The following is a 14,843-nucleotide window of genomic DNA, read 5'->3' on the forward strand; positions in this document are numbered from 1 at the left end:
CCCGCACCCTCCCCATGCTCCCGACAAGATCCTGCCCGAAGTCCCCACCCCTGGACCCCCAGGCCAGCACTGCGGCATCTGTGCCAGCTCATCAAAAAAGGGTGACGAGGCCAGGGCCAGGGCCATGGCCCTCAGGGTTCTCTTACCTCCACGCACCGGGGGGGGGGGGGGGGGGGGGGGGGGGGGGGGACAGGCCAGGACAGGGTCTTGGGCTCCACACACGCTTGCAGCAGAGATCACTCTTCACATACTGGAAAACCCTTCCCTTTCCGTCCTAGACAGCCACACTTCACCCAGAGGCAGCTTCATTTCAACAGAAATCCCGTCCTCTTGTCTGAGGCTCCATCCACTGCCAACATACCAGGGCCCAGGGGAGACTCAACGTGATGGAAATTTTAAAGCATTTGAGATGCTCAAAGGAAAGGCATCCTTGAAGTGCAAATCGTCCATTTAGGGGGAAGGAGCAAACTATGGGGGGAGGGGTACCAATAGAAATGTAAATGAAATGTAATTTTAAACAACATCATGCATAAATTGCTTTAACACACACATCCTGAACCTCAGCCCCGAGCTGTGCAGCAGCGCCTGGGCTTGGTCTGCAGCACTCACTCCTGCTCAGCTTAGTGACTGCAGTCGGAGGTGAGCTGGCTTTCTGGGTTTTGCCGAATGGAGAATAACAGTTCTGCGATGAGTTATTTAACAGGCAGGGCACACAATGACGAGCCCGGCTTGGGCTGCTGAAGCAGCAGAAATCCCAGTCAGACTCCCCCCAAAGCCCGCCACTGCAGCCTGGCACCCTGCGAAACGTCAGGCAGTGGAGAAACTGGCTCAACACGGAACAAGTGCCCTGACTTGAACAGTATAAAACAAGAGAAGAAATATAAACCCACTTATCTCGGGGGGGGGAAAAAAAAACTACAGGTAGCATTTAAATTCCGTTCTTCCATGCTTGGCCTGCTATCTTTTTCACATCCACACTTTACAAGCTAAACAAACCACATATTTTCTTTTATCATGAGGATGAACTAAATTTGGAGAGGCTTCTAAGGTCTAAACCCCCTGGGACAATTCAGAAGGGAGAAGACTACCCGGTTTTCCTACAGGACAGCGACCGAGGACAACAGGGTTCCACCTCCCCTCCAGGAGCTGTCTTAGGGCTTCCCCTCTTGTCTTGGGGTCCACAGCTCTAAGTTAATGAGTCTTCTACTGCAATTCCAAATATACCTCGTCCTCAACCGACAAATCACTAAATCATTCCAAGGCCTAGGATTAAATTTTATGGTTCGTTGACAGAAAGAATAGAATCCCAAATAACCAATCCTTGTATAATTGCTCGTTTCCCCCCACTTTTTCTACATGGTGTCAGCATGGCCACCAGGCCACAAGGAATTCTCGGATTTTTTTTAACTAAGAATCATATTTCAGAGGTGTCTGAAGACTTCAACATGGAAGACCCCGTAACGCTGTGGCTCCCAGCCCCCGGGGCTCAGCCTGGTCCCCGGCCAGCCCTGTTAGGAACCGACCCTCACAGCATCCCTGCTCCACCGCCCCCATCCGCTCCGTCTGTGGAAAAACTGTCTTCCATGAAACTTAGGAACCGGGCCGCACAGCAGGAGGTGAGAGAGCAGCTTCATCTGTATTTACAGCTGCTCCCCATTGCTTGCATTTTCCCCCTGATTTTTGGCCTGAGCGCCCGCCTCCCTTCCCCCACCAACCGTGGAAAAATTGTCTTCCACGAAACTGGACCCTGGTGCCAAAAAAGTTGGGACGGGTGCCTTAAAGCAACTAACAACTGAAGCCCACCAGAGTGAGAAACCAGTGCCTGGGAAGCGAATACACACTTGCTGTTTCTCGTCACCTGTACCGATGAAAGTGACAGGCCAACGAAGGAGAAGCACCAAGGCTGGTGGATGTGTTTGGTCCTCTTTGCATAAAAAGCAAAAAGCTTCGCCAGGTCTCACCAGCACACCGGGCTATGTGGCATAGCCAAGGCGCAGCATACTGGGAAGCAAAGTTTTAAAAATCCTTCCAGTTTAACATGACCACAGTTTTCAAAGGGCTGCACTGCTTCCACTGGCTGCATGCTCTTCACTGTTCAGGAATAAACGAGGTCTTCACTACACATACAATTTCAAAAAAAAAAAAACAGGGCCGAGAGTACCAAGTCAGCTCAGATGCAAGGTAGGCCAATTCAGCACATGGAAAGGCTGTTTTCATTTCTGCCCTCTAGATAAAGCAAATCCATGAAATACACCAAAAGCCAAGTAAGACACCAACTCCACCTAATACCTTCAGCTGGGATGAATGAATGAAGCAATGAAGGAAACCTCTAAAGCAGCCAAATCTCAGCATGGACACTTGGCGGTCTGACTTCAAGGCTAAAGTCTGTCCGTGTAGTCAGTACCGTTTGGGTTGTTCCGGGACACCATACCCTTGTCCAACCTAACCCGTGCTCCACCTCCACTAACTCACAATTTCCTGGGCTTGCGGTGACACTAAACATCACAGGAATGAGGGTTATGGGATTTTTGGAAAAGATAACTCTGTTCTCAAAGCCGATTAGCCAGCAAAACACCACAACCCCCTTCGGCCCGCATGTGCACTAGCCCAGCGCCTGAAGCCCTGCTCTCCCCGGGGGCGCACGGCCGAAGGACCGCGCCGTCCGGGCTTCTCCCGGCGCAATTCCCCCAGGAAACCCGGGGGGCCGTCCGGAGTGCGGGACGAGGCCGTGGAACCGCACAGAGGCTCACACGCTCTCCACAGCCTAACCACGCGGCCCCTGGAGCAGATCGAAACACACCCACACAAGAGGGACCCCATCCGTGTAACCGGGAACGGGACTGAAATGCAAGCGCAGGAGGCCACGTCCGGCCCGCGCGAGGCTGGGGCCCGGCTGGGCAGAGCGTAACGCAGCGGCCGCGAGGGGCTGGCCATGCCCGGGCTCGCTCCGGGCGCAGGGGCGCGGTGGCCCCTGTTCACGCCGGCCCGGGGTTTTATTTGGCACAGGAGTGGCTACGCCCCCGCACCCTAAACACAAGCAGCAGAGAAGGTGGCAGAAGCCCGGAGCCCACCCCCCGCGGAGTGACAAGGGGCACAGGATGAGGATTTGCAGCCGCTAGTGTGGAAGGGCTGAAAAGAAACTTGGACTCGTCTCCCCTGATGTACACGACGCGCTGGGAAGGCGGCCGCCTCTCTCCTCCCACCCGCTTTGTGTTTGCCAACACCCCCAGCCCTAAACTTCCCACCGCAGGGGATGAGGACCCCCGCGGCCGGACGAGACCCCAATTACGCGGAGCAGGGAGAGGGGCGACGTCGCGGGCGGCGAGGGAAGAAAGGCTGCGCCGGCCGCCCTCTCCGGCGCCGGGGCGAGCGGAGGGGCCGGCGCGGCCCCGGCCCGGGCGCCCGCGGGGAGGCCGGGGCGGGGCGGGCGGCCCGAGCGGAGGTCCGGGCACAGGAGCGCGGGAGCGGCGGGCCCACGGAGGGCCCGGCGGGGCAGGGGCGCGCAGGGGCGGCCCGGGGGCCGTGGCGGGCGGGCGGGCGCTCACTCACCTTCCTGCCGGCGCCGCCGCCCGCGCCCCCGGCCAGCGCGGAGCCGCCCCCCGAGTACATGTAGTAGGCGATGCCCAGCACCCACAGGAAGGCGAAGCACAGCAGCATCCGCGAGCGCCGCCGCATTCTCCCGACTCGGCCGCCGGCCGCGGCCGCTGCTGGCGAGTGCTGCCTGGGCCGGCCGCGGGCGCTGGGCGGCGGAGCGCAGGAAGGGGAAGGGCGCGGCGGCGGCTCCTCCTCCCGCCGGGGCTGCTGCGCGGCGGCGCGCGCTGGGCACCCGAGCTCCGCCCCGGGCCGGCAGCGCCGCGCGGCGCCCGAGCAGGAAGCGGCGGCCTCGAGGCGGCGAGGGGGTCAGGGAGCAGAGGGCGACCAATCGGCGGCGCCTGCGGGGGCCGGGGCGCGGGCCGCGGGAGGGGACCGCCGCGTCTCCATGGCTGCGGCACGCCGCGCTCCGCCGGGGGCCTGGGCGCCGCCCCGCCCCTCTGCGTGCGCCCGGCCGCCGGCCGTCCCCTCCCCCGTGAGTGACAGGTGGCTGCCCCGGGACGCGGAGGAGCGCGCGCACACGTGCGCACACAGGCGTGCACACGCACCCGGGGACTCTCGGTTACTGGGGCACTGGGTGCTTCAGCCCTTTCCTGCCCGCATTGTCACCTCCTCAGTCCTTGGTCTTTGGGACCACCTCAGACCCTTAGCAAGCTCTCTTATTGGCCAACGGGCCTGACTTTTTTGGTGCAAACCCCCTCCTGGACTTTGCTGCAGTTTTGTTGCTAATCTTGCAACAAAACATCCCTGACCCCCTGGAGTCGATTAATTAATTGATTGATTTAGGCAGAGGTGGGAGCCTCGAGGTAGAAACTGTGAAGGTAATTTTCAAGGGAACATTTTTCTAGGGGTGCACAGAGCTCTTATAGCAGGGGTGTTGCTGTTTTAAATAAACATGAAATGAGGAAGAAGGAAGACACTATGTATTTTTTAAATCTTTTCGTTTTGGTTAGTTGCTTTCAGTACGCTAAGCGTCTTTAAAAGATACAAAAAACCAGATCTCTCTTGTAACAGAATCTGTGTAACCTTGGTGGTGCCCTTGTAACATGCCAAGTTTCCAGTGTCCCTAGGAAAGAAATGTTACTTAGTACTTGATATATTAAATGTTTTCGGGAGCTTCCCAGCCTGGGGGATAATGGCATCTGCCCGAATGTAAATCTCTGCGCACTTCCTCAACAAAACAAAAACACAAACAAGCCTTCAGCATTGCTAACAGAGAACGCCATGAACTGAGCTTCAATTTACTTAGGCAGAAAGAAAAAAAAGACATCGAATTCCAACAGAGCTTCCTCCACTATTACCAGGAACTTAAGTAAAGGGCTGGCTTGTCACCTCTAAAAAGAGAAAGTCCAACACCAAGAACTAAAAACTGAACACAGATTGGGAACTTTATTGATCAATGAAAGAGATTTGAAAGAAAATGGAACAAAAGTTGGCAGCCTTGAAGAAACCTTGCTTCTGGGGAAAAGTCAGATAAATAGAAAAAAGGTAATGCCCTTCAGAGGCCTGGCAGCAAAGGAAAAGAAGGAAGTCACAAGGAAAAATTAAAAATCTTGTAGAAATAAAACAGAAGACAATCCTCTCCCGAACAGCAATAGTATCTATTAAAAACTGCACTTCAGTACACAGATAGAGCTCTCTTGACCTGGGAACCAGCCTCAAAACGCCTAGTAACAGAAAAACATCAAATCAACTGCATACAAAGATACAAAAAGAAAACAGAAAATTAATCACATTTCTGATGATGAAAAAAATGAATTATAATAATTCGGTTGAGGAAACCCACCCCAATAAAAACCATGAAGCAGAAAAAAATTGTAATACCATGCATCAAACTGAACAAAGTGTCATGTATTCATAATAATTTGGATACACACACACACACACACACACACGCACACACACACATATAGCTAGAATCAGAAATTCAAAACCTAAGAACAAACCGGACAAAAATTAAAAAGAAATGCAACAAGACTTGATTGAATTCAGGAAAGAAATTGAAAATAAAGGCAAAAACTATCCCAGGAAGAAAGAATAATTACAAGATGCCCAAGGGAGAACACATCCAAACAAAATATGTAAGGGGCCATTGAAGAATGTCAAGAAAACAATCAAGAAATTAAAAATAAGATAAAGAAGTAAAAGGGCGAGTCAGAGAGACACGGTTGAAATGAAAGCCAGGAAAGAAGAGCCAACATACACACAACTGGGGTCACTGAAGTAGAAACGCCAAACAATGAAATAGAATCAAAACTGTAATCCCAGAAAATAATACAGGAATAAAGAAAATTTCAATCTCTATATCAAAAGTACCTTCCAGGTATCTTGGAAAAAATGGCATGTAATAATCCACTCTAAAATATATCTTAGTAAAAACTATTAGGTTTTAACTTATAGAGATAAAAATTTAGACTGGCATCAGACTCTTAACAGCAACATGCAAAGCAATGCAACAATGGAGCAGCATTTATAAGAAACTTAAGGAAAGAAAGTACCAGCCAAGATTTTTATACCCAGCCTTGGCAAACAGATGTGAAATGAGTGCAGAAATCCAGAGACCACCATACACGTGGGCCTTCCCCGAGGAACCTTAGGGAGTGAGATTCCTCTGAGCAAGAGATAACTGAGGAAGCCAGAAAAATGACGAAAGAAGGGCATTTCATATATTCAGTAGGTATGAACAGATCAGTGTATACACATTATACTTTCTAATGAAGGAGAACAGGTGCAACTAAAAACAACTGAAGGAGAAGGGAGAGAGCAAAGGGAACACAGAACAATGTCATGACTGTTCCATGGGGGGGGGCGGTAGATGGGCATGAAAGGATACTGTATAAAGCTCACAGTCCAAACACTAAAAGGTTAGAAACAATAACAGCAAAAAAAATGAATTAAGGGTAATAGAAAAATACAAATAAAAACCTAACCACTAAAACAAAATATAAAAATTCCCAACTATTGGACCCTACTCCAAAACGCCAAAAGTTCAGTTCTAAACATAGCAAGGAATACAGCACCAAATAAAGAAAGAGACACAATGAGTGTAGCACAGTACACACAATAATGATGGTAGGAAGCAGTACGGCAGAGCTGAACCAAACCGTATCAGTCATCCCGATTTACAAATGGGCTTAATTTGCGTTTTAAAAGAAAAGTTTTTCAGATGTGGCCATAAAGGAAAACCCAACTCTAAAGATGGAGGAGCCGTGATCCTGCCATCAAACAAAGCAGAACAGGCTGAGAAGCAGAAAGGAAATGAAGAGGGACAATTTACAGCAAAGAGCCTCAACTCCCAATGAACATACATCAATTGCATGTCAGTTAGGAATTGATCAGAGAAGCAAAGCGTTATCAGTGATATGGAATAAGGAAGGTGTGATGGGGATTAGACTTTGTATGATGCTAGAGTTAGAGCTATAGCCGTCTGTTTCCGTCGTGCGTGAGGACAGGCCTGAAGTCACTGTGGTTTACAGACCCGGCAGTCAGAAGAAAAGCCGGATGTGACGTGGGGAATTGCAAGAACAAAGTAGAAACCTGCAAGGGTAAAGTGGATCTCCTGAGAACAGCTAGAATTCATGAGGACAAACTGGAATCTGCCTCCTATGTTGATTATGAAAAATGAAACAAAACAAAAAGCACAGTGAGATACCACTTCATATCCATTAGGCCAGTAGCTATTCTATAAAACATTTTTTAGAAACAGAAAATAACAAGTGTTTGCAAGGATGTGGGGAAATTAAAACCCTTGTGCACTGTTGATGGGAATATAAAATGGTGCATGGAAAATAGTATAGCAGTTCCTCAAAAATTGAAACATAGAATTACTATATATGGTCCAGCACATTCCATTTCTGGGTATATACCTAAAAGAATTGAAAGCAGGGAATTGAACAGATAGTTGTATATCCATGTTCACAGCAGCATTATTTACAGCAGATAAAAAATGGAAGTGGCCCTAGTGTCCATCATGAGATGAACGGATAAACAAAATGTGGTATATTCATACAATGGAATATTATTCAGCCCTAAAGAAAATTCTAATATGTACCATAACATGGATGAATCTTGAACACACTATGCTAAGTTAAATGAGCCAGACACAAAAAGACAGATACTGTATAATTTCACATATAGGAGGTTCCTAGAGTGGTCAAACTCATAGAGACAGAAAGTGGAACGGTGTTGCCAGGAGCTCACGTGAGAGAAGAATGGGGAGTTATTTTTTAATGGGTTTGGAGTTCCAGTTTGGGATGAGAACAAAGTTCTGGAAATGGATGGTGAATGTACTTAATGCCACAGAACTACGCACTTAAAAATGGTTAAGATGGCAAATTTTGTGTTATGTATATTTTATTAATACTACAATTAAAAAATACACATGAGGAATTGGAAGAAATTATTTCCATACACATCATAGATAAAGGGATACTATCCCTGATATATAAAGAACTTGAAGAAAAAAAACAAACATCCTATAAAGATGGGCAAAAGTACAAACAGACAATTGATAGGAAAGATCTCAAAAGAGTTCATAAACGTATGAAAAGACATTAAACTTCACTCATAATAGAGTTGTAAATTAAAACCACAGATACTATTTATCCCACCACCAGCCCCCAATCAACTGGCAAAAAATCTAGAGCTTGACAAAACATTTTGTTGGCAAGACTACAAAAATAAATAAATAAGGAAGGCTTCTATGAATAGATATAGAGTGATTTCCAGGATATGTTATTAAATGAAAAAAATCAGAGTGCAAAAGAGTATATAATATCTGCTACTTTTTCTGTAAGAAAAAGGGAGAAATAAGAAAACATACATGTATCTACTATTTTGGCAAAACACATACTGGCATATGGAATAGTAATACACTAGAAAACAATGAAATTACCTACAAAGGGATGGAAGGGAAAGGTAGAAGGGGTAGGAGAAGGAATGCCATTTCTCTGAATATACTTTTTTCCTAGGTTTGACTTTTGGAAATGTGATAATGTTCTACATATTCAAGAAGAAGGCAAAATCAGCAAAGATGGGGGAGGGGACTAAAAATTGAATACAAACAGAAATATATGAACTCAAGTATATTACAAATGAGTGATATAAGAGAGTTTTTTAAAAAACCCTGATATTCGTAAGTTTTAAACAAAGTACTTCGGCTGTATAACCCAGCCTAGAAAATAAAAGAACTGCAAAGAATTTTAAAACTCTTCTTTGTGGTTTTTTTTCATAGTGTTATGGGTGCAGCAATTAACTATTTTATGCATAGCGTGCGATTGAGAAAATGTATTGTTTGGGGGAGCCAGAGTTTTCACTGAGGAGGAAGGGAGACGCAATATGGAATGGGAGGAAGGCAGGAAAGATTCCTACGGAGTGGATTTGGAGTTAAAGACAACAGTATGAACTTCTTATACACACACATATCTATGCTCATATATATGTGCACATGTAAACATACATATACATATTTCCTACATTTGTCCATGAAAAGGCCCAGTAGCAATGGGCACACTTTATACCCAGATCTTGGTTTCTAAATACCATTTTCCACTCTAAGATTTCCTTGGAGAAATGATTGATTCCATGACTGAAGCCTAGAAGGTACTAAATGAGCCTGGAACATCTTATAGTAGAAAGTAAGAAAGGGCAGAGAGAGAGGCAGAGACAGAGACAGACAGCAACGTTAAAAGGACACAGGAGCCAGCTGGAAGGGGCCCCACTGGCTAAATCTAGGACAGTATGTGCATCAAAATAAACAGTGACTAGAATAAAAATCTATGAGTTCATAGTGATAATAAATAAATGGGGGAGAAAGGAGGACTCTGAGCAGAACACCGGCTCGTACGTGTGCAGGGCAGCGTGGAGCACCGTTTTACAACCATCACAGTAAAGATTTGTTAGGAGAAGACTCCTCAGTGGCTACTGAAGTGGCGGAGGGCGGGGAGTGTTTGATGAGAACGAGGATATTTACAAGGTCTTCAAATGTCTTTCAAAAGAATATTTATTAGTTTCAGGGGACAATCAGTAGTTAGTAGGGAAACTGGACAATACCTTCGCCAGGTGATCAAAACCAACATCACTCGTGAGGGTCAGGTGGATTTCCTGAGTCTGCAGAGAGACCCTGAGAAGGATACAGATCATGATTTTAGTATTCTGACAGAGGGATATATAACCTGGACCTAACCATGAATAAATATCAGAAAAAAAAAATACAGGAACATTCTGTAAAATAACTGGTTTGTATTCTTCAGAAATGTTACTATTGTGAAAGACAAAGAAAGAGTGAGAAAATGCCCCAGATTAATAGACCTAAAGAGACATGATAATTAAAGGCAATACAAGCTCCTTTCCTCGGCCGGGCGCGGTGGCTCACGCCTGTAATCCTAGCACTCTGGGAGGCCGAGGTGGGCGGATCATTTGAGCTCAGGAGTTCGAGACCAGCCTGAGCAAGAGCGAGACCCCATCTCTACTAAAAATAGAAAGAAATTATATGGACAACTAAAATATATATATACAAAAAATTAGCTGGGCATGGTGGCGCATGCCTGTAGTCCCAGCTACTCGGGAGGCTGAGGCAGGAGGATCGCTTAAGCCCAGGAGTTTGAGGTTGCTGTGAGCTGGGCTGACGCCATGGCACTCACTCTAGCCCGGGCAACAGAGTGAGACTCTGTCTCAAAAAAAAAAAAAAAAAAAAAGCTCCTTTCCTAGAGGGTAAAAATGCCCGGAGAACGTGAGCAGGATGATGGACTAGAGAGTAGGTAGGAGCATGGTGTTGAGCTGGGGATTCAGCAAGACCAAGTTTCCTACAGCTCCTGAAACAAAGGACAGGATACGGAAGAACCGGGTGAAACCAAGTGAGACCAAGATGGAGGAGGAACGGACCACTGCCCGATCTTGCAGCTCATTGTACACTAATTACAATGCATTAGCAAGCTAAAAACTCCCACCAGTGCCGTGAAAGTCCCTGAACGTTACCTTATATGGTATGAGAAGAAGAGGAACCCCCAATTCCTGTAAATCTCTGCCCTTTCCCTAGGAAATCCATGAATAATCCACCCCTTATTTATTATATAATCAAGAGATAGCCATAAATGGAGTTTGCCAGAAATATACAGGGCTACTTTGTCTATGGGGTAGCCTGCTTGCTGTTTGTTTGTTTAATAAATGTTGCTTTCATTTCCAACCACTCGGCTCATGCTTGCATTGTTTCCTGCACGAAGCCAAGAACCCTCTTGGCCTCCAGGCCAGGCCCCAGTTTGGGATCCACTTTCCGGTGTCAGTGGTGTATACTATGGTATACTGTAATAAATAGTAAAGTGTTAAATTTTCTGATTTTTCTAACTGTACTATAGTCACATAGGAGAATGTTCTTGCTCTGATGAAATATGAACTGAAGTAGCAAAGGTTAAAGGAGCATGATATATGTTAGTACACGCTGCTCTCAAAAGATTCAGAAAAAATATAGAGGATGATAAAAAACAAATGTGGCAAAATATTTTTAAATGGTGAGTCTGGGTAAAGGACATATATAAATTCTCTGTATTATTTTTGCAACTTTTCTGTAAGTTTGGAATTATTTACTTTAAAAAGTGATTTTACTTGCAATGTGGTAGAGCCTGATCATATTAGGAAAGACGCGGAAACCCCAAATCATTCAGCGAAAGCTGTACAGCCCAGGCCTCTACACTCCCCCACACCTTGCTTCCCTGGGCTGCCGGCATACATACAACTCCTTTCCATTTCGTTTTCTTTTCTTTTGTTGTCTTCCCTTTTCTTTTTTTAGAGACGAGGTCTCCCTCTGCTGCCCAGCTGGTACGATAATAGCTCACTACAGCCTCGAACCCCTGGCCTCAAGAGATGCTCCTGCCTCAGCCTCCCCATTAGCTGAGTCTATGGGCACATGCCACCATGCCTGGCTAATTTTTAAAAAAATTTCAGAGATGGAGTTCTCGCTATGTTGCCCAGGCTGGTGTCAAACTCCGGGGCTCAAGCGATGTTCCTGTCTCAGTCTCCCGAGTAGCTGGGACTACGGGTGCAAGCCACCACACCAGGCTCCTTTCCACTTCTTTTACCTTTATTTACCTTCCTGACACACCTCCACACATGCTGTCAGCCACTCGTGTCTGGTTTCTGTAGTGCTCACAGGTAACGGGCTGCGTAGTGAGTGCTCTGTGTCAGCCCCTGCTACTGTCCGGCGTCGTGGCTGTCATTTATCAATGTAATATTTTCATGCCAGAAGCCCTCAGGGCTTGTTCCTGACTGTATAGTACAGTAAGAACAGCTACGGATTTGCAGCAACACATAAATATAGCTTCAGTATTGCTGTTGCCAACTCACCGTACCAGTTACTGTTGTCAGAGATGCCAAGAGCCCTGTGCAATTTAATAATACATTGTGACTTTTTAATAATCTGATTGTTCGATTTTCCTTTTGCTAAAATATTTTAATGGGGGGAAATACCCAATCAGGAGACAAAGGAAAAACTAAATTATTACTGCTTAAAAGGACCAACATATTAAACACTGAAAATGGATAATCAGAACTCTCTTTTTTCCCCCCAAAATTTAAAGCACTTTTATACAGAGCCTATTGTAAAAAGAAGATATTACAAAGCTCTGCCCAGGTCCTACAAACTCCCAGCATCAACCATGGCCTGGCTTTAGTGGGAGGGGACACTTTGGGACATGGCAGTTCTATCCTCACTCTATCCTCTGAGTAGCTCTTGGTGACATGAGCTCAAAATCGCCATACCCAGTGGAGAGTGTTGGCCACTGCTACAAGCTTCCTAGAGACTTCCTGACTTGAACTGTGAATGAGAAATAGTTTATCAGTGTGATTTAGGTTAAAGGAATCAATTGCCCTGAACATATAAAATCATTAATGGTGTGCTTACCATATGCCGGGCACTGTTCAAATATTATTTTATTAAATCTTCCCAACAGTCCAATGAAGTAACTGCTGTTACTATTTTGGTTTTATAGCAAGGCACGGTGCTGTTAAGTCACCTGCCCCAGGCAGCTCAGCGAGTGGCCAAGCCAGCAGTGTGAGTCACAGGTAAGCACCTGGCTGAGCGCGGCTGGCAAACTGAGTCTGCCGCTGGACGTGGGGACAGCAGTCCCCTGGGAAGGGTGGGGCAGGGATTCGACTAAACACAGCCTAACCGCGCTTAGGGGATGCTGGGGACATTCTGCTGAGAGGTGGTCCTTACCTCCCCTGCTGTGTCAACCCCCTCACCCAAGGCTCCCAGAGGATGTGTCTGCTGCGGCACTGTGTCACGCATGACCACCTCTGCCAGTGTCCTGCAGGCCAGAGTGAGCCCGAGAGCCCAGCCTAGGCAGGAGGCGGCCAGCGCGAGGAGTGCTGAAAGCTACAGGCTCATTGTCCTGGCCACATTCCACAGAGATGGTAACCCACCCGTGCTCTTCGTTTGTGTACGCTCTTGCATTGGAGCCCGTCTGTCTCCATAACCCGGAGGGGGGAGCGGAAGCTTCCTGGCCACTGAGGAATACTTCTCTAGCCCTAGCAATGTCCTTTCTGCTCTCTTTCCCCTCCTGCCTGTGGCTGCCACCTTCCTTTAGAGTAAGCTTCCTCCCGGGAAGCCGCTCAGCTGGCTCCTGGGATGCCTGCCCTCGCAGTCCCTCGGGTAGATCTGAGTTCTTGGGTGAACTTCACCTCTGGCTCAACTGGACTCCTGCTGCATTGTCTACAAAGAGCTTTCCCAAGCACAAGTCCTCAAGAGGGGGGTGTCACTCTGCTCAGTTTAGAGGACGGCGAACTAAGGCTCAGAGAAGTCAGGTCAGTCATCCAAAACCAGACATGCGGTTAGGAAACAGCAGCCAGGGCATCGCCCAGGAAGGTCACAGCCTCCCTCCACGGTCCCTCCCTCCGCCTTCAGCTGCAGATCCCGAGATTGGTCTCGGCGAACAGAGATGTCTGAGAAAGTCTCTCATTTATTTATAGTTTATACTCCACTCACGTCCAAAAAAAATTGGAGTCGTTTTACAGAAATCCGCAAACACAGATACGTAAGATGTACAGAGAAGAGCTGTGTAGGCAGACCATGCAACTCGTAGGGGATTTTCCATTCCTCCCCACCCCTGCCAGATTGCTAATCTTGGAGAGCATTTTAAAATACAATTTTCTGAAATTCCCATCCCAGACCTACTGAATCAGAATTGCCAAGAGTGGAGCTGACTTCTGTATATTGTTTTCATTCACCAATGCAAGTAGACAAAGGAGAGTAGAAACAGATTTTACAAAGAGAGAGAAATCATACACTGCATAGCCGCGGGGGTAGAAACTCTACTAGCTATTCCGAGCCCATGGCAACCCTCTGCGTCTCGGAGCAACATTGCCCTGGTCCTGCCTGAGGATGAACCCGGTCTGTTCTAGAAACAACCCACCTCTGGGGCCTGGACAACCCTTTGTCACCTCAGAACTAGAGAATGCAACTGCATTATGTGAACTATAGATCTTGGCCACACCAGTAAATCCTCACGGATTTGTAGGGAACCAGGACTAGAATTCAATTTTGGAAAGCATAGTCATCATCTGATCAAATGGCAAACGTTTCCAGTTTGAGAATAGAAGAAGGAATATTATAAAAAATAATCCTTTTAAAATGCTTTTAATTTTTTTAGCTGTGATAACACTGTTGCGATTATTTAGAGAAATGTCCTCAAGCTTAGGAGCTGTGTGCTAGAGTATTTATGGGTGAAATGTCTTCACATCTGCAACTTACTTTCAAATGACTCAGCAAAAAAAATATTTATGTTTCTAGAGAGAGTTACAGATAAATAGACAGAGATAGAAACAAATGTGGGAAAACGTTTGTTGTTGAATTTGGGTGGAGAACGTAATGGGTTTATTGTTCTACTCTTTCAACTTTTGTCTATACCCTAAAATTTTCAAAATGAAAAGCTGGGAGAAAAAGAAAAATAAAGAGACAATGAGGGGAATCTGAAGAATAGTTGCAGTGAAAATAATCACAATTTTTACTGGAAAAAAAAAACCTAGACATTGTAGCCAGACAGAAACATACACGACCTGGGCGGTGGCTCACGCCTGTAATCCTAGCACCCTGGGAGGCCGAGGTGGGCGGATCCTTTGAGCTCAGGAGTTCGAGACCAGCCTGAGCAAGACGGAGACCCCATCTCTAATAAAAATAGAAAGAAATTATATGGACAGCTAAAAATATATATAGAAAAAATTAGCCGGGCATGGTGGTGCATGCCTGTAGTCCCAGCTACTCG

At 46.8% G+C, this 14,843-nt stretch overlaps 1 protein-coding gene across 1 annotated transcript in view; it reads right to left on the minus strand.

Moving 5' to 3' along the window:
* Positions 1–3,787, minus strand: part of GALNT2 (polypeptide N-acetylgalactosaminyltransferase 2) — a 192,442-nt gene extending 188,655 nt beyond the window's left edge. Inside the window, exon 1 of the mRNA XM_069484577.1 lies at positions 3,550–3,787. Within this exon, the coding sequence (XP_069340678.1) occupies positions 3,550–3,675 (126 nt within the window). The 5' untranslated portion in view covers positions 3,676–3,787. The remainder of the gene's footprint in view (positions 1–3,549) is intronic.
* Positions 3,788–14,843: the final 11,056 nt, after the last annotated feature.

The sequence above is a fragment of the Eulemur rufifrons genome, chromosome 11, assembly GCF_041146395.1.
Source record: "Eulemur rufifrons isolate Redbay chromosome 11, OSU_ERuf_1, whole genome shotgun sequence".
NCBI lineage: Eukaryota > Metazoa > Chordata > Mammalia > Primates > Lemuridae > Eulemur > Eulemur rufifrons.